This window comes from Palaemon carinicauda, chromosome 1, assembly GCF_036898095.1.
Source record: "Palaemon carinicauda isolate YSFRI2023 chromosome 1, ASM3689809v2, whole genome shotgun sequence".
NCBI classification, from domain to species: domain Eukaryota; kingdom Metazoa; phylum Arthropoda; class Malacostraca; order Decapoda; family Palaemonidae; genus Palaemon; species Palaemon carinicauda.
Genome location: NC_090725.1, coordinates 211,674,279 through 211,695,694, shown reverse-complemented (window position 1 = coordinate 211,695,694; position 21,416 = coordinate 211,674,279). Strand labels below are relative to the sequence as shown.

The following is a 21,416-nucleotide window of genomic DNA, read 5'->3' as shown; positions in this document are numbered from 1 at the left end:
TATCAAATTCTACCTTTGTGTGTGAATATCCACTGGAAATGCATTTATGATAACAGCTTCTGGCCGGGCAAAGATTCGAAACTATGCCTTTTAGCCGAAACCAAGACTGCAGGGACTCTAGCTAGCCATGCTATCGAGAGATATAAGTTTATTACAAGTTTATCGTACATACTTGTCGAAATGAGAAATCTGTTATTAGACTTGATATGAACCCATCTCCACCATGATAGTTGATTTGTGAATTTGCATCACGTGGTTATCATAAATGAATTTTCAGTGGTTATACATTCTCAAATGTAGAATTCGATATTAAGTGCTATTGTGGTTGATATTTACATTAATTAAAATCACGAGTGTTAGTGATACATATTCATCATGAATAACCATGTGTTGCAAACTCACTAATCACCTGAACCTGAGCTATCATGGGTTTATTTCAAATCCAAGAACAGATTCTGAATTCGACAGGATATGTGCGGTAAACATACACACACACACACACACACACACACACATACATATATATATATATATATATATATATATATATATATATATATATATATATATATATATATATATATATATATATATGTGTGTGTGTGTGTGTGTGTGTGTGTGTGTGTGTGTGTGTGTATATATATATATATATATATATATATATATATATATATATATATATATATATATATATATGTGTGTGTGTGTGTGTATATATATATATATATATATATATATATATATATATATATATATATATATATATATATATATATACATGTGTGTGTCTGTGTGTATAACGAAGTTTTTTCTTTTTTATTTTCGTTTAAATAAGTCGTCAGTAATTAACTTAAATCAACTTAATTAACATCATCAGGACTTCTGGAAAACGGAGATGTTGTACACAATATGTCTATAAACGCCTACTAAAACTCCTGCCATTTACCTTGGTTCGGATATTTAGTTGACGAGGGCGCAATTGCCCTCCACACACGTGTTATTTATTGCTAACAAGTACAATTTAAACTATATAATGTATAATGATGTCCTAAGTGATAAATAGTGTTACGCATACAAAGGTTGAAACCCATTAGATGGAAAATGCGAGCAATTGGGTGAGTTGAGAGTCAGGTTTGACAGACCAGAAATTGGTTCGGGGAATGAAGACTTCCTAGGAAATAAAGAAACAGGTTTTCCGATGAGTGCAAAGGCTAATATAAAACTTCGTTTAAAAGACAAGGGAAATAATGATTTACATCATAAAGTAAAAGTAAAAAGAAAACGAGAGATCTAAATAATGCAGAATCAAAGTCACACCTGTACTTAGTGTGGACGTGTGCCCCGAGTTGTGTTTTATCTTTCTGTTTCTCGCTTAGAATATCATTGAAAAGATATTAGTTAATTTTGTGGAGAAACCTGAATGATAAGAAACAGTACACCATTTGTGTTCCCAACTATTTTTGCCTCATATGTAAAACCAAGGAGGGAGAACGGAAAAAATGGATAGAATGTGAATGGAATAAGAAATGTGAGCACTTAGTGATAGGCATCACTGATAATGAACGGAATAACCTAGATTGGTTATGCCCACACTGCGTACACGAAGCCAGACAAGCCATTTTAGTAATACAGTATCAACATTAAAGGAAGATGTGAACATGAGAGATTTGGCCCTGAACGAAAAAGACGCGAAAATAGATGACTTGGAAAACAAACTAGCGGACCTTAGCACACATGCAGCAAATTCTACCCAGACTACCGACCTCACTGAGAAAGTTGACATTCTTGCCATGAATATGGAATCAATTAAAGCAACACTTCAAACATTGATAGACCCAAAACCGGAGAAACCGACATTTGCTGACAACGTTAAGGAAAAAATCTGTTGATCATTAAATCAACTAATACAACAACTAAAATTACTGAAAGATTACGTAAGGTTGAACAAGCACAGATTAAAGATATTCCTATGCTAAACACAAGGTCAACTACGAATGGAAATGTTGTAAACTTTGCAAACAAAATGATCAGAGAAGAGGCGGCAAACAAAATTCAGACATTGGTGGCTGACACTGAAACGAGAAAAATCGGAAAACTAAAACCAAAAATAATGATATGCAATGTGTACAATGATGAAGATGATGTAGTATATGTTTTGATTCAAAGAAATCGTTACCTGGACCAAATCTAAAATATAGAAGAGAAGATAAGTGTAGTCCTGAGGAAATCCTGCCCGGGGGGGGGGGCACTCACTATGTGCTGAAATGTGATCCTGAAGTTCGAAAGGATATTCATGATAATGAGGAAAAAAGTTTCGTTACGATGGGATACTCATAACATACGTGATAAGTACCAGGGGATCACCTGCTACCACTGCCAGAGGTATGGACATCTTGAAAAAGATAGCAAGTCTAAGAATGACGATAAAGTTTGCGGGAAATGTTCAGGAAAACATTCCACCAAGGAGAGTAATTCGCAAGTGTCAAAGTGTATAAACTGCATAAAGTTAAACAAACCAAGTGACAAAATAGTAAATTCTAAAGATTGCAAAGCTTATGACTTGGAATTGAAAAGACTAGCGGAAAATACTGATCATGGTTACTAGGGATGTCATAAACTGTGACTATGTAAATATACAATGTGTAGGTAATAAGAGTGTTCAAATTCGAGAATTGATAAACGAGAAATATTTGGATATGCTAGCATTATCTGAAACATGGTTAAATATCTTGGACAAGGCAAAGATCACTGAAATTACGCCCCCCACACACGCCTTATTTCACATACCGAGAGAATGTAAGTCTGGTGGGGATGTCGGACTCTTTATTCATAAAAGTTACTCAAATCTCGAAATGTTGAAAAGAACTAGTGTAACAAGCTTTGAATATATAGAAATAAACTTTACGCCAAAAAAAAAAAAAAAAATTCCTTTGTAACAATCTACAAATCTCCTAGAACAAACACTAGTATCTTTTTTGAAGAATTCGGTGCTCTCATTGAGATGATTATCATAGAGAAAATCGAATTAGTTATCTGTGGAGACTTCAATTTTTGGATGGATGACACATCAAATCCTGACGCTTTGGCATTTACTGAGTTATTAGAATCATATCGACTAGTGAATAATGTCGGCTGTACAACTACTTTAACTGGGCATACGTTGGACTTAGTTTTAAGTGATGGCATGCATAATATTGTATCTGATATAAAAGTTGAAGCAAAATGTACTATCTCCTCAGTACACAAACTTATTACCATTAGTCTACCTCTACAGATACATGCATTAGTAAAGACTATAAACTTTAGACATAAATCAAATTTTTCTCCTACCGTATTTATTGTAGAAGTTACAAAGAAAATAAATGATGCTATCAACATTCCCTGTGATCATGATGACCAACGTCTGCTGGGGGCTAAGTGTGTTAACTGAATTACGACCACTTATAATAAAGTGAATAAAAGTGAATATGATACCATGTGCCCACCGATGGAAAAGACTATAACTGTAAAAGACCAATCTCCTTGGTTTGATGGAGAGACTTTGGTGAAAAGAGGGAAAAAGACGTAAAGAAAGTAGAATAGGTTAAAAACTGAAAGTACTTAGGTATAATACAAAACTGCTGCGTGTCAATATAACTACCTACTAAGAAGGAAAAAAAATGAATGTTATAAGAGAAAAGATCCTCGAAGCAACAACAGACATAAATAAGTTACATCGTCTCCTAAATGGTAGCCTATAATAGGAAATATAAAAGAAAAGAAGCTACTTGATGGATACAGAGACCAGGAACTAGCAAATATTTTTCTAGTATTCTTTAAAGACAAAATTGAAAATATAACCAGGCCATTTGTAAATACTCAACATCAGATTAATGATACACCAGGCACACAGACAAAATTAATACGATTTAACAACATAACACAAGATGACATCACCAGAATTATCAAGCGATCAAAGATAACAAATTGCGCGATCGATCCTATGTCAATATCTGAAGTAATTGGAGAGAGAAACTTTTCTAGTCTAGCCGAAATGATAACGAGAATAGCAAATGCAAGCATTGATGAATGTAAGTTTCCTAAATCTGAGAAAATGGCTATAGTCACACCAGTTCTGAAAAATGCACTGGACTACCAGGAATTAAGCTCATATAGACCTATTTCGAATCTATCCTTTGTTTCAAAAGTGCTTGAATATGTAATTCTTGAACAACTAGTCAGTCACTTAGAAGTAATAGAAGCTTTGCCTGACAACCAATCTGCTTACAGAAAACTATACTCTACGGAGACAGCCATCTGCTGTGTTGTAAATAATATGCGGGAAATGATGGATGAAAATAAATGTGGTATTTCAATATTGCTCGATCTCAGTGCTGTTTTTGATACAGTTGTGCATGAACTGCTACTTAATGATCTTACGGTCCATCGGCGATGACGATCAAGCCTTCGAATACTTACTTGTTTACTTGTTTTGGGTTTAAATCCAACCCTCCACTGAAGTCGAGTGAACTACTCGGGCGGGTCCATGTTAATCATCTAACGAAACATTTTCATCATAACTTATACAATTCGTTGATTGTAGCATCTTCCAAATCATATGATCTTGTGAAAAGTAATGTCTTTAGTTTCTTCTTAAATTCAATTGCTCCCTTTAGGTCCTTCATTTCAGTTGGCAGTTTATTATAATGTCTACGCGCACAGTAGCTAAAAGCCCTTTCATCAAATTTACTATTTGTTCTTGGTTCAGATAGCCTATATTTGTCACTCATGTGTCTTATGTTAACATGTGTTTCTAGTTCTAGTTTGTTCAGGCATTCTTTTAGATATTTTGGTTCAGTATCTTAAACGTTAGTAAGAGTAGCTTGTATTCAATTCTCGCCTTTACCGGCAGCCAGTGTAATTTAATTAGTGCAGGGGTAACTCTTTCCCTATTGTGTAGTCCTTTTATTAATCTAGCAGCTCTGTTTTGTACTCTTTGAATTTTCTTCAGCTGATAATTTGGTAAGCCATAGAACAGTGAGTTGCAGTAATCAATTCTTGAAAATATGTGGTGATTAATGAGTATGGCCATAGATTTTTCATTTAAGTATTTACTAATAAATGCTATGTTTCTAATATGATAGTTACAATTTCTTACCATATTATTATATGTTCATTCATTGTCAGTCTATCATCCATGATTACTCCAAGATTTCTGACAGATTTCTTTAGGTCAATGATCGATTGACCTATTTCAATTCTTTGGAAGCATTCGATTCTTTTTATATCTTTTTCATTTCCAAAAATAATACAATCACTTTTATCTTCATTGAGCTTGAGCTTTTTTGTTAACATCCAAGCCTTAATGTCGTTCATTATTTCATGTATCTTTCTTTTAGCTTCATCAACTGATTCTATTGGGAAATAGAATTGTGTATCATCAGCGTATATTTTAAACTTAACTCTGTGAGTTTCAAGTATATTTGCCAGTTCAATCGTTTAAATTTCAAACAGGAGAGGACCTAGTACACTGCCTTTGGTTAGTTTTCTTGTCTCAGATTCAACATTTGATATTACCACTTTAACTTTGCGGTTTTCAAGATAACTCGCAAACCAGTCATATGCTCGTTCTACGATGCCCACAGCTTTAAGGTCTTCCATCAGATATGTATGTTCTACAGTATCAAATGCTGCACTTAGATCAAGCATCACAAGAATGCAACACTTGCCATTTGTTATAATTTCTGTTATGTCATTTTTAATCGCTAACACTGTTGTTTCTGTGGAGTAATTTTCTCTGTATGCAGATTGATCATCAGGTATGGCATTGGATTTTTTCAGATGTTTCCAGGTGTGTTCGTGTACAGCAGTTTCAATAATTTTCGAAAAATATGACAGATTTGATATTGGCCTATATGAACTTAAATTGTCTGCATCACCTTTTCCTTTATACACAGTCTGGATACATACAACTTTTTCACAATCAGGGAAAACTGCCTGTGTTAGACTCATATTTACCATGTTTCGGTAGGTCTCTTGTAGTCTGGTGAAATTTTCTGCATCTTTTACATCGTTAATTGGAAATGGGTCATTTCCGCAGTAGGTTTTTTTACTTTCTTTATTATTCTCATATAATCACTCTGACTTAACTCTTTGAATACCCTTAGCTTACTTACACCTGTTGCTGATGTATTCCTTCGTTGTGTTGTGCCGATGTTGTGAAAACTGGAGCACATTTGATTTATTTTTTCTTCAAATTAATCAATAAAATCATTTGCTAGGCATTTAGGATCATTAGTTATGTAAGGCAATACTATTTCTGTCTTTAGACCTAATAGTTTCTTTAGGTTCTTATGTATTTTCCGTGGGTCATTTTCATTGCACACTTTTTTATAATAGGCCTTTTTTTTAACTAAGATAAGGTAATTGTAGCGATTTCTAGCTGATTTGTAATTTGCCAGTTTTCATTATTTTTATTTCTTTTCCATTTATCCTCCATTTTTCTTTTTCTTTTTTTCTCTTCATGTAATTCATTATCAAACCAATTCTACTTTTCTTTAATTGTGATTATTTTTGTTATTTCCGGGCACCTATTATTATAATTAGTTGCAAGTATAGTTTTACTTCTATCAGTAATGCAGTTTATACAGGATTGTCTCTCTACGAGGGTGTGCTTCTCTTCACAGTTACAGACTGGTGTTATCCCTTTTATATCCTCTAGGCTTTGTTCAATGAACTCTTTTGGATCAAAGTTGGTCTTAATTCTGTATGTGATTTCCTTCTGTATTGCATTATTTTTTCTAACATCTGTTTCAAAAGACATTAACTTATGCATTGGGGATATAGACCAGTCAGGTTCAATCTCCACATTTAGTATGATGATGTTGTTTTTATTTACTATAACTAGATCTAGTATATGATTAGACTGAGCTGTTGGTTCAGACACTATGTTTTCAAGGTCGTAGTTGTCAATCAATTCTCTAAATTCATTGACATATGGGTCTACTCTGTTATCAAGATGTAGGTTGAAATCTCCACATATAACTATATTACCATTGTCGTTCAATGTATCTAGTAAGTTATTAAATTCATCTAGAAACATTCTTTTGCTTTTGCTCGGTGGTCTATAGAGTATAACTATTTGTAGATTTACATTTCGAGATAAAATTTTAATATTCATATATTCAAATGAATTAACTATGAGATGATTTCTTCCTGTAACTTTATATGATTTCTTAATCAAGATTCCAATGCCACCACCTCTTTTGTCTTCTCTTGGTTCATGATAAAAGTTATAAGATTTAGGTGTCATTTCATTTATTTTCGATCTGTCACTCACATTCCCACTCAACCAAGTTTCAGTTAATAAGCAAATATCCACATCTTGATCACTTACGACTTCCTTAATGATATGAGTTTTATTGCTAATGGATTATATATTTATTAGTAGACATGATATTTTCTTAATCGAAGCCATGGTCAGTATTGTTTCTGGCTCTTGTTATTTCTTGTTTATAAACTAAACAGTTTACTCTATCATAGGATTTATGTTTTGTGTCATCATAGTTCTTTCTCACACAATTTATGCATTTAACTTCAACAACATTGCAATGACCCACTTTATGTACTCCCGCGCACTTGGGGCACGACTGTTTATTCTTGCAATTTGCTGCACTATGCCCAAATTCCTGGCATTTGTAACACTGGTAGGGCATGTAATGGTCGTAAACATTACATATTCTATAAGTGGTACTAAGTTTATCTCCATTTTCATAGATTGCTTTACGTATCTTAGGTGTACATTTTATAATAGTGTTTATGTTTATCCATTCTTGAATTCTCTTGCATTATGATAGTCAGATCATCATTTTCTACAATGTGTCTTTTTAGCCACTGGTTCTTAAGCTTCAGACTTTGAATAATATCATCATCATCTTCTGGTACATTAGTAAGTTTTATCTTCGGTTTAAGTTTTCCTTTTTCAGCAACAGTGATCTTGTTTACATTACCTTGTTCCAATTCTGATTTTGCCTGCTCCAGGTTCTGTTTATCAGCAAATTTTATGATCAGGTGGCCATCTTCTGTTTCACCAGGGCTTTCAACTTGGGCTTTTATATTGGTCATAATTGTTTTCTTATTATTAACTGCTCAAACCTTATCAGTTGATTTTACAATCAACGTTTTTTTTTATTTCAACTTTTCAGCATATGTACCAGTTTTATGCTTCCTATCTATGTCATCTTCATTCCTTTTCTTTTCATTTTTCAATTCTTTCATTTCATTTCTTAATTCTTGCATCTCATCTCTTGTTTCTTGCACTCTATTTCTCATTTCCGTCATGCTATCCTTCATTTCTTCCATTTTATTCATCAAGACCCGAACCAAATGATGGGGCATTTCGACTTCATCCAATAATTTTCTTTGTATGTTTGCTGCATTCTCATTGATCTTATCAGTGCAATTCCTACACTTGTAATAAATATGTTCATTACACAATAGCCTTCTGTGGGCTTGTGATAAATTTTCCATTAATCCAGAATATGCGTTTTCAAAATGATACCATTTTTGACATCTATCACAACAAATTGCATCATTGGCAACGACAGTCTTGGAGTGATCACATAATTCAGTGTCATCAGATTCCACGGTGACCAACGATCCATTCGCTGATTCATCATTTCTTCCACAAGCACCTTCCTCCATATTGTCACTATCACATACTGATGCATTCTTCATTATTTGTAGAAATTCATTTGTTTCATCTTCAAATGATTTTCCGGTTTCAGTCTTTTCATGAGGCTTCCTTCTAATTATCTTAATGGCTCCTAACATTTTTGTAGTTTACACTATATTTAAGTCCAAATGGGTCGGGAAAACCATAATTGGTAACTCTTACCTGTGTCCCAGTTGTAATCAACTATTAATTTGTAATTTTGCACTATTTAGTATTCCAATGACTTTGATTCCAATTTATATAACTTAATGATGTTGGAAATTATTAACTTAACGATTTTCACTTTTAACTTGCCACTATTGTTGTTAAATTTCAACAGAGCACTTCTTCAGCACGTCCTCACTCCACTACAACATACTTAGTTGGTAGAAATTACTGTGTACAAATTGGAAACTCTTATTCATCATATGAACCCTTAAACAGAGGGGTACCCCAGGGGAGTGTACTTGGCCTAATCTTATTCTGCATCTCTACTATTGGTCTATCGAAAATACTACAAAGGCATGGTGTGAAGTTTAAACTATTTGCGGATGACACTCAATTTTACTTCTCCATAAATGATATAGATGACACTACTGAAGCTCTAAACCGAATCCTTGATAGTGTTAGAGAATGGATGACATTTAAACAACTAAAATTAAATGAGAACAGAACTGAATTCATGATGGTGGGTAAGAGAAACAGCGTGAGAAACTTTGGTGATATTCAAATGAACATAAATAATGACCCGGTGCCGATGTCTAGTAAAGTTCGAGATCTAGGTGTATTTCTTGACAGTAACCTGTCTCTAAATGCCCAAATAAATAATGTAATTAAAACTGCCGGTTATCATCTAAAAACATTGGGTTTATAAAAAAGTACCTGGACGAAAATTCTGTAAAGAAACTTGGGATAAACTGTGTTATTACCAGGATTGACTCCTGCAACTCTTGCTATTACAATTTACCAAAAGTGCAACTTCAGAAATCATAAAACAATAAACAGAGGAGCAAGACTGATAAAAGGTGTCCCACCTAGAGAAAGGATCACCCCTATACTAATCGATTTACACTGGCTGCCGATTTAAGCGAGAATTGAATTTGAAATATGTACAATAACCCACCTAGTTATCAGAACCGGTCGTCCAAAATACTTCAGAGAATTGCTACATATTGCACAGACAACCAATCGTGTCGGCACAAGAATAGTTACAGATGGCTTCAAACTGTTGGAACCTAGATATATGTCTACTTTAGGCTCCAGAGCCTTTAAATATGTGGCCCCAAGACTATATAATAAGCTCCCACGAAACATTCGAATGATTGAAGAAATTAAGGCTTTCACGAGGAAACTGAAGACTCTCTTATTTCAACAGTCATACAACAGTGACGATTTAACAGTACATGAACAATACGTAATATGAAACGTTAAATACTCTGAACGAACAAGGTGAAACGACAGTGGAGGTCCTTTAGAGAGCGGGGTTCCCCTGCCAAATGGGACCGGAAAAGCAGCCATCAAAGTAAGTAAAGTAAAGTAAAGTCATAGGTAAGACCAAGCAAATGAAGGAACGGGAGTTTCTATGCTGCATATATGAGCAACAGCCAACAAATGGGACACAAGTAGCCTAATCCCTTATAGTGTTTGGGCAAGTAAATTAGGGGGCACTGAAGAATAGATCAAGCAAAATCTTGAATTAAAAACATCTAAATGAGTATATAAAAGTGCATAACTTCAGCCCAATGAAGTAAGGCAGAAAAAAATAGGTAAAACAAACTGATAAAGGAGTAGGATAAATAGTATATGAAATCTGTGCCTGCTACATCTTAGAGATTGGACATGTTTAGTTTGCCAAAGATCGGAAAAAGAAATATCATCAGTCATACAAATGCCATGCTAAACGACAAGGCAGTGAAGTCTGGTTCCTTACACTGCTATGTGCTGGTGTAGGCTGCATAAATATAAAGGGTAGTGCTAATGAAGCAAAGGGGGTTATACATAATAGTTATGGGGAACATTATTAGAAGTGTAAATACATGGAACCATTAACAGATAAATTTGAGGGCGAAAGCCGAAATTTTGAGAAAACTATATGTATGGGCATTACAACAGAACAAAAAGTAAATATGGAAATGTCAAACACGACTAACTGAGATGATGGGGGAATGTTTTATTAGAACTAAAAGTGGAATCTTATATTAGAATATTTAAATCACTATTAGATGATATGTCCGATAACTTAAAACCACTGAAAACCTCAACACCATGATGGAAGATTAAAAATAACTAAATAAAAGATAAATATAGATCTACGAAAAGGAAAAGGAGAGTAACTCGTCTGTGTGATATGCTAGAACATTAAAATAACCAAATAAAAGTATAACAGAAGTTAAGGAAAAATAAGATGAAAGTAATTGATCCATGTGCTACGTATCAAACTTCACCATCCACACCTTCCACCATTGTGGAATTTCCAAGAAGTCCCAGTAAATTTCTCCGAAGTAATGTAATTTATTCTTTTAATAAAAAATAAATATTGCATAACAATGAAAAATTATAGTTAGATCAAACTGTTTTTTGATAACTTGGTCGTATGGAAAGAAAGGAACTAGTAGGGATGGAAACAGCATGACTTGGTTCTGGCTAGAGCAAGTTGTAGTTGGATTAGACTATTTTGTGACGGTTTGGTCATATGGCGGGAAAGGGTGCAGTAAGATTGGGAATAATGTTAATTTTGTTCGAGTAAAGAGTACTGTAGGTGATAGTTGGATCACACTATGGAAAGAAGAAAAACAGCAGGACGGGAAATTAAGCATATATATTTAGTTTGATCTGGCATTTTTTAAATAGTTTGATTGTATGAAAATGAAGGGAACAGTAGGGCGGGAAATAGGATGTTAATTAGTTTTGGTCAGAGTAAGTGATAGTTGTATCAAACTATTATGAGATGGTTGGTCATATGGGAAAAGAATCTAAACAGTATGATGGGGATACTACATAATCTTATTTCCTCCGCCAACGAAGTTGGGAGGAGGTTATGTTTACGCCGTTGTTTGTTTGTTTGTGTGTGAAAAACTTTCTGGCCACACTTTTACTCATAAAGTAGAGAAACTTTCAGGGATTAATTGTCATGTTGAAGAGATTCAATTTTGAAGGTCCTAAGTCAAAGGTCAAGGTCTAGGTCAAGTAAAAGGTCGAGAAATAAGCTGCCGTGGCAGAGGTCTGAACTCTACTAAATGCCCCTGTAGTTTTATTTAGTCAGTGGTAGTTGGATCAAACTACTTTGATATGGATTGATCATAAAGTGAGGAATACAGTATAATTCAGTTCTAGAATAAGTGATAGTTAGATTTAAAATTTGAGATGATTTGGTCAAATGAAAAGAAGGAAAACAGAAGGGTGGGAAGTAAAGTATAATTTTGTTCAGGTCATAGTATGAGATAGATGGATAATACTGATTTGAGATGGTTTGGCCATATGGGGAAAAGGGAAAACAGAAGATGGGGAATGATACAATTTGGTTTGGGTTAGAGTAAATGATAGTTGGACCAAACTATTTTGAAATAGTTTGGTCATCAAGAAAGAAAGGAAACAGCAGGGAGGTAATAAAGTATAATTCGATTCTAGGTAGTGTAAGTGATGGCTGGACCAGACTACGTTGAGGTGATTCGGTCAAATGGAAAGAAAGGAAGCCGTAGGGTGGGAAATAAAGTATAATTTTGTTCTTGTCAGTGTAAGTGATAATTGGATCAAGTTATTTTGAGAGGATTTTGTTATATAGGGAGAAGAAGAAACAACAGAGTGGGTAATAAGATATAATTCAGTTTTGGTTGATAGTTGGATCACAGTATTTTGAGATGGTTAGCGCAGATGGGATGAAAGTAAACAGTTTGGGTGAGGGATAAAGAGGATAAACTTCTGATTAGAATAAGTAATAGTTGTATCAGACCTTTTTGATGGTTTTTGCCATATGGGAAAAAAAGAACCACAAGGGTGAGGAATAATAGTACGTAAGTAATAGTTGAAGCAGACTATTTTGAGATAATTTGTTCATATATAAATAAGGAAAACAGAAGGGTTGGTAATAGGGTATAATTTAGTTCTTGCCTAAGTAAGTATTAGTTGGATCTGAATATTTGAGATGATTTGGTTATACTGAAATGAGTGAAACAGTAATGTGTGGAAATAAAGTGCAGTATAATCAGGCTCTAGTTATAGTAAGTGATTGTCGAATCAAAATATTGAAAAAGGGTAGTCATGTCGGACAGAGCAGGGTATAATTCGATTTTCTAGTTATAGTTTATGATATTTGGGTCTGGCAATTTTGAGATATCTTGGTCATATGGGAGGAAAGGAAACATATGGTGGGGAATTTATGAATAATTTGGTTCTGTTTATGATATACATTGGATTGAGAATAGATAATGGATTTGGGCTAAATAGCCCTGTGATGTGGCCTGTGAGGTCTTTCAGGGCAAAATTGAATCTAGGGTAAAACCCTAGAATTAGACTCGGCTGTGAAAAAAAAAAGAAAAGGTTTAACAACAAGTTGGAAGAAAGGAATCAGGAACATAGGTAGAGTCGAAGGATATAAAACAAACACAACTACAGGCCAAACAAAGACCATAGCAGAAGACTCATTGACTCAAGTAATGATTGTAGTGCACCCGTGAGATGTGCTGATGGCACCACCCCTGGGCAGGGAGTCTACTTAGGGATGATCTAGTCATATGGGAAGAGGAAAAGGTATTATTTGGTTCTGGTTAGTGTAGGTAATATCTAGATCAGCTAATTTTTAGAGAGTTTGGTTATATGAAAAAAAGGGAAACAGCAGAGATGCGGATCTGGCTAGAGTTAGTTATATTTGGATCAGCCTATACACAAAATCGAGAGGCCAGAGTCACTTTCCAAGGAAAAACCACTGAGTTCATCCCCCTAGAAAACGGAACACCACAAGGAGGCATACTCAGCCCCTACCTGTTCAATCTACTAATGGAGAACATAGCCACTCTAAAACTCCCAAAAGGAGTGGAGATATTCATATATGCAGATGACATATGCATAGTATGCCCAAACAAAGCTCATGCCAGAAATATCACTCAAAAAGCTCTTGACATGATCCAAGCCAAATGCAATGATCTTGGTCTGAAGATCAATACCAACAAAACCAAAGCAATGGCTATAAAACGCTCGCAAAACCCTCAAAATTTCACACTGAGAGGTGAGGACATCGAATGGGTGAGTCAATTCATGTACCTCGGGGTAATCATTAGCAAAACCCTGTCAGCAGCTAATGAAGTAACCTACCTCAGAGAGAAGACAAAAATCCGTCTATCAGCCATGAAACGAATGACCTCCCTCAGACAAGGAGTATCTAATAACCTCCTAAGGCTGTTTTACCTACAAGCAATTCGATCCCACATTGATTATGCAGCACCCACACTTACTGCATTGACCGACACTCAAAAAGCTTCATTAGAGGTGGTCCAAAATAATGCCATGAGACTCATCAGTGGCTCTCCAATGTGGACAAGACTCTGCCTACTCAGAGTAGAAACTAACCTAATCTCCCTGTCAGCCAGAATTGACATAAGGAATAGCAGCATTATATTCAAGTCAATCATCGCAGACAGAAAAAGCCCACTCAATGACAAAATAAAAAGGCTTCTACCTCTTGCTGAAGAACTTGAACCGCTCAGCTCCCATGCAAAGAAACTACTGGATACACTCAGAAGAATGCAGATGCAGAACGAGGCTCACAAAATTAAGGGACAACAAATGTTTGAGGGTTACATCCCTCCTGCTCCCTGGGCATGTGATCCCATCAAATACAACTTCACTATCCTACCAGCAGCAAGCAAGGCTCTTTGCACGCAAGAGCAACTCAATGCAGCTGCAACAGATGCAATCAGGAACACTCCTGCGCCTCATACCTACTACACAGATGGATCAGTTGACCGTGCAATCCCTGCAGCTGCGGCTGCAGTTATCTCTACATCAGGATATAAAGCAAATTGGAGACTTTCCAACCATGCCTCCACATTGCAAACTGAACTAGTGGCCATTGCAAAAGCCCTAGAACACTCTGCCACTCAACAAAATGGTAACACAACGATCCATACAGATTCCAGAGGAGCCACAATGGCCCTCAGCAACAATGAGCCCACAGAGAATGTGCACCTTATCACTGCAATTAAATTCTTAGCCCTGCTCCACCAAAGAAACAACAGGCAAGTCACCTTGAACTGGATACCAAGTCATACAGGAATCTCTGGCAACGATGAGGCCGACCACCTCGCTAAATCGGCCTTAATGTGCCAAACTATCAGCATTACTCTGCAACAGTCATTAAAAACCATTCAAAATAAAATGGCCACCTACTGCAACATTCAAAATACTAGTGAAGTTAGAAGGGCCTTCCTTGATGGCTCAAGATCTGCAAAGTGGTACATTGAAGCCACAAACATATTACCACACCCAATTGCAAGACAAACACCTCGCCAGGACGCAGTAATCATCTGCAGATTGCGACTGGGATATCTATGCAACTGGCAGATCATCTTAGATAACGGCCAAGACCCTGCAGCACAGCACAGACCAATCAGACCATGCAAGTACTGTAATCAGGACACAGAAGAACCTTTACAGCACTATCTACAGCAATGTCAGGAAACAAGCATACTTCGGCTGGATCTTAATCCCAATACTCCTGCAATAGCAACAGAAATTGTCAAACACATTATTGACAATCACAATACCCTCTCAGCATTTCTCCGGAGTTACCCTCCACCGAGATAGCTTTGCAACAAAGTCAAAGCAAAATCAAAGCGGCAATTAAAAGAGAAACCTTATCCTCTCTACAATTCTGTGCTTGAGGCTGGGGGATTGCTGGTGGCTGCGGCCTTATCCTCCTATCCTCTGGACTGGCAGCCCGTTGTCACACAGGCGGCCTGTGTTGCCTGTCTGGGGGCGTGGCCGTGGTCGTCGGCGGTCCTTTTTGACCTCCAGCACACCTTCCCCTCCTCTCGGCTGGCAGCCCGTTGTCGCACAGGCGGCCTGTGTTGCCTGTCTGGGGGCGTGGCCGTGGTCGTCGGCGGTCCTTTTTGACCTCCAGCACACCTTCCCCTCCTCTCGGCTGGCAGCCCGTTGTCGCACAGGCGGCCTGTGTTGCCTGTCTGGGGGCGTGGCCGTGGTCGTCGGCGGTCCTTTTTGACCTCCAGCACACCTTCCCCTCCTCTCGGCTGGCAGCCCGTTGTCGCACAGGCGGCCTGTGTTGCCTGTCTGGGGGCGTGGCCGTGGTCGTCGGCGGTCCTTTTTGACCTCCAGCACACCTTCCCCTCCTCTCGGCTGGCAGCCCGTTGTCGCACAGGCGGCCTGTGTTGCCTGTCTGGGGGCGTGGCCGTGGTCGTCGGCGGTCCTTTTTGACCTCCAGCACACCTTCCCCTCCTCTCGGCTGGCAGCCCGTTGTCGCACAGGCGGCCTGTGTTGCCTGTCGGGGGGTGTGGCAGGGATCAGGGGGGTCTCTTTGACCTCCAACACATTCTTCTCTCTTCAGATGGCAACCCGCTGTCGCACCGCGGCCTGTGTTACCATCAACAACTTCATCCCCCTTGAAAATATCTATTAAAAGTATCAAAAGTATTATTTTATTAAAAAAGAAAAAAAAAAGGAATTTTATATTCCACCCTATCTCTACCACTAAAACTGCTACAACTCCTCCTTTTCAGCTTCTCCTACTTAGCTGAAATCTCACACTATCCCTCTATCTCACACTTAAGCTTAAACCACTATGAAGTGTTTTTACTTCCCCTATATCAATTTCTATGACTACAAATTTTCAACTCCTTCCCGATCTCTCCTACTTATCGGGACTTGCTACTATAACTCTTTCTCTCCAACTATGACTGGAGCCAGTGGGCTCATAGGACGATATTCCACAGTCAATCACTCCTTTTCAAATATCCCATCACCACCCAATACCTATCCCAATATCCTAAAATAAATGTTGCAGAATATCCCCCACCCAACTACCTATCCCAATACATCCTATCCAACACCTACGGGCTGCAAGATTGCAAAAGCCCGTGTCTGGCCAAAGGGCCAGGCAATCTCTACAAACAAACAACAGCATATGGGAAGAGGAAAAGGTATTATTTGGTTCTGGTTAGTGTAGGTAATATCTAGATCAGCTAATTTTTAGAGAGTTTGGTTATATGAAAAAAAAGGGAAACAGCAGAGATGCGGATCTGGCTAGAGTTAGTTATATTTGGATCAGCCTATATTGGAATGGTTTGATCCTATAAAAATAAAGGAAACAGCGTGATGGTGATTAATTAATAATCTTATTCTACTTAGAGTAAGGTATAGTTGTAATAGACTACTTCATGATGGTTAGATCATATGAAAAGGAAGGGAAAAGTAGGGCGAGGTACAATTTTGTTCTGGTAAGAATAAGTTCTAGTTTGGTCAGAATATTTGATTGTTTAGTCATATAAAAAGAAGGGAGACAGTAGGGTGGGGTATAAGATAAGAAGGGAGACAGTAGGGTGGGGAATGAGATATAATTTTATTCTGGTCTGAGTAAGTGATAGTTGGATTAAACTATTTTGAGATGGTTTAGTTATATATAAAGGAAAAAAAAGTAGAGTGGGGAAATAAGGTAAAATTGGGCTCATGTTAAAATAAGTAATAGACGGATCAAACTATTTTAAGATGGTTTGTCATAATGGAAGAAGGAAAACAGTAGGATAGGAATAAGATATAATTTGGTTCTGGTTAGAATAAATGATATTTGGATCAGAGTATTCTGAGATGGTTTGGTCATGAGAGATAAAGCAGAGTGGAGAATAAAATGTTTCTGGTTTTGATTAGAGCAAAATAAAATAGTTGTATCAGACTATTTTGAAATGGTCTGGACATATGGGAGGAAGGAAAACCAAGGGTGAGTAATAAGGTATAATTTGATTCTGGTTAGTGTCTGAGGTAGTTGGATTACACTGTTTTTAGATGGTTAGGTCATATAGGAAAACGGGAAAAAGTAAGGTGGAGAGTAACGTATAATCTGGGAGTAGGTGACAGTTTGATTTGACTATTTTCAAATGGTTTTGCCCTTGGGGAATAAGGGAAACAGTATATTGAAAGGCGAGGCTTAGGTAAGTTTTAGTTAGAGTAGGTGATAATTGGCCCAGACTACTTTGAGATGGTCTGGTTGCATAGGAATAGGGGGAAAGTAAGGTGGGGAATAGGGTATGATAAGTGTTCTAGACAGAGCAATTGATATTTAGATCGGATTATTTTGAAATGGTTTGGTCATATGGGAAGAAGGAAGGTGGTAGGTTAGAAAATAAGGTAAAATTCAGTTTTTGTTAAAGTAAATGGTAATTCAATAAGACCAATTTGAGAAGGTTTGGTCTTATGGGATGAAAAGGAAAAGTCGGGTGAGGGAATAATGTATAATTTGGATCTGTTTAGAGTAAGTGATAATTGGATCAGTTTTTTTTTATTTGCAATGGTTTGATCATATGAAAAGGGAGATGTAGGTTGGGGAATAGGGCATAGATTGGTTCTCGTTAGAGTAATTGATAGAGATCAGACTATCTTCAGATGATCTGAATAAATGAAGGAAAACAGCATACTGAGGAATAAAATAAAATTTTGTTTCATTTATAGTAACTGATAGTTGGATCTGAATATTTTGAGATTGTCTGATAATATTAAAAGAATGGAAACGGTAAGACGGGGAATAAAGTGAAACTCTGTTCTACTTAGAATAGTTATTTTTAAACTGGGGGGTGTTCCACCTTAAGGGGGCACCGAAAGCTTCTAAAGGGACCGCAAGTAGGGTTGCCAGATGGAGCCTATTATTTTTTTTTCATTTGTGATGTTAATTACGAAATTGTGAAATTGCTTTTATTGCCTCCATATGTTTTCGAATTATTATTTCAAAATATAAGTTAATTTTTGTTTTAAATAATTTTCTTCTACTCACCTGTGTGATGTAGAGTTTTCTTCATTAGTTAAAAAAAGCCAAGAAAAGAAACAAACACACTTAATATGGCAAGCGTTCTCTGGTGTACATCGAGCAAAACAACCCTGAATAATTTACAATTCTCGACTATACTCGTGCAAAAGTTATTTCGTCGTCGGACCAGGGTCTTTTTCAAAATATTTCGTGTCAAACTCAAAGTACTGTGGATATTTTATCCTCTGAGGGAGGAACCTAATTGCCTAACCATTGTATTGTACCTTTTTAAGAAAGAGACCATAACCTCAAGCAGCAGAGTTGATGAAGAACGATTTCGTATTAACAATGATAAACTAAACAAGAAACCATTATGTCACGCTAATAGTGTGTGTGCCCTATACTAAAAATAAAATATTTTTTGTATGGAAGTATACTTTGCAATTAGGCTACTATCGTGAAACAGTTCTATATATTCTTATTAATTTTTTTTCATGTAGTTTCTCTTAGCTGACAGATTCTCCTTTTGGTGCGCATGACTTCTTGACTTTTTGCATGAGGGTTATCATCTGGCCAAAAGAATCAGTATCACCCATCCCAGTGGTGGGTACCAGGATCAAGAGAAGATCTTGCTGGGTACTACGAAGTCTTAAAAAGTCAACTTGCTGTAATCCACTGTATCATTGATATATTATTATACGATGACAATACATTCTAATAAAATGATTCTATAATAATTAATCTTTTGAATTTCAATACTACATAAATAAGGCTAAACCAACAAGGAGGATGTGTAATAACATTTGATGTGGCCATAATCCTTGAATTATTGTATTGGTAAAACTTAGATTTAGTTTTGTAGTGATTGGTATTTTTTCTAATATTTGATATTAATGTAATCTGTATAATGCTGAAACTACCTGAATAATGAATGATTAAGATAAAACTGGGGTTCATCACATGTTTGTTTTACCCGTCTTTCATTAACATTGTTTATTCCATTGAATTACAGTACAGAGCAACCTTATGAAAATCTAACAGCGATGAAACAATAATATATAATTCATCCATATACTCATACAAACAATGAAGTATAGTAGTATACAAAAAGACAACATTTTGTTTATAGTTTAAAGTTAGCAAAAAAAAAAAAAAAAAAAAAAAAACGCTGAATTAGAGCAAGAGAGATAGATTAGAATATTTCTTAAAATATCTTATTTCAATTGCTAATTATTTCTCATGTATTTTGTTTATTCCCTTATTTACTTTCCTCACTGGGTTATTTTCCCTGTTGGAGCCCTTGAGCTTATAGCATCCTGCTTTTTCTAACTAGGGTTGTAGCATAGCTAATAATAATAATAATAATAATAATAATAATAATAACAATAATGATGATGATGATGATGATGATGATGATACAGTAGTAATAATAATAATAATAATAATAATAATAATAATAATAAGGAGAAGAAGAAGAAGTTGGTTTTATGGAAAGATAGGAGGCAATAGGTTGTGGAATAAGGGTTCCTTATTGCCCAGTCAGATATTCTTATCATGAAATTGACTTTCCTTTGCTTCAGTGATCCCTAGACAACGTAATTTTAATATTATGATAATTTCTGGCATATTTGATTATATAAAAATCTTTATGAGTGGTATTGATAAAAATGATTATATATATACACACACACATATATATATATGTATATATATATATATATATATATATACATATGTATATATATATATATATATATATATATATATATATATATATATATATATATATATATATATGTATATATATGATACTGTATATAGACACACACACAAACACACACACACACACACACACACACACACACACACACATATATATATATATATATATATATATATATATATATATATATATATATATATATATATATGTGTGTGTGTGTGTGTGTGTGTGTGTGTGTGTGTGTGTTATAAACTATAGTGGTCTCCTAATATAACTATTTCATCCCACTCATTTGCGGACAATGGAATTCTTAGAGTAAGCTGTGATTTTTAGAATTTAGTAAGAAGGCTCTTCACAAATAATTAAGGATTGACTAATGCTTTCATACCTTGCGTTGTAAAAGGATATTCCGGTCAAAAGCTAAAAGCCCATTAAAACTTCATTATTGTCATTTATCTATTTAATTTCTTGTTTTTCCTTCTTGGGATTAAGTGATTGGTGGGTTTTTCCTTTTCTTTTCACTAATGCATTTTCTTTCCTTATACCCTATACCCGGTTTGCATATAATGTGGGACAATCATAATAGAACAGAAACCTCATCTGTGACTAACCTTTGCTGAACGATGCCCTGCCAATTCCTATCCAACTTCCCATTACATGCCACGACCATCTTAGTCTTTGAGAAGCATTTTCACTCTATTCCCCAGCCTGTGACCACCACATTTCTCAGCCATCATTTCCTCTTTAAATGTTGTACTACGATCTCATTCTCGCAATTTCCATTTCCTGATCCAGCTTGCGACTGGTCAAGAAGAATGAAGTTGTGGAAGAGACACGGAAAGAAGGACGAGGTAGCTAGGGGGAGAAAAAAAGAACATATGTAGCAAGAGCAGAATTACGGTTGTTATTAAGAATTAACGCTCTAGAAAATTTTCTATTTGTCTCAGTAATTTTTTTTTTTTTTTACAAAAAAAAAAAAAAACATTCTTGAGAAATATAATGCCATATTGCAAAGAGTAAACATAGTAACACAAAAATGT

At 35.8% G+C, this 21,416-nt stretch overlaps 1 protein-coding gene across 2 annotated transcripts in view; it reads right to left on the bottom strand.

Annotated features, from left to right (window-relative positions):
* Trm1 (tRNA methyltransferase 1) overlaps positions 1-21,061 on the bottom strand; it is a 143,726-nt gene extending 122,665 nt beyond the window's left edge. The window contains exon 1 of one of the 2 annotated variants that reach the window (XM_068387471.1): positions 20,988-21,061. In XM_068387471.1, coding sequence (XP_068243572.1) covers positions 20,988-21,046 — 59 coding nt within the window. In that variant the 5' untranslated portion in view covers positions 21,047-21,061. Of the gene's footprint in view, positions 1-13; positions 39-20,987 lie in introns of those variants that run through there. The other variant, XM_068387493.1, reaches the window with a different exon arrangement.
* Positions 21,062-21,416: the final 355 nt, after the last annotated feature.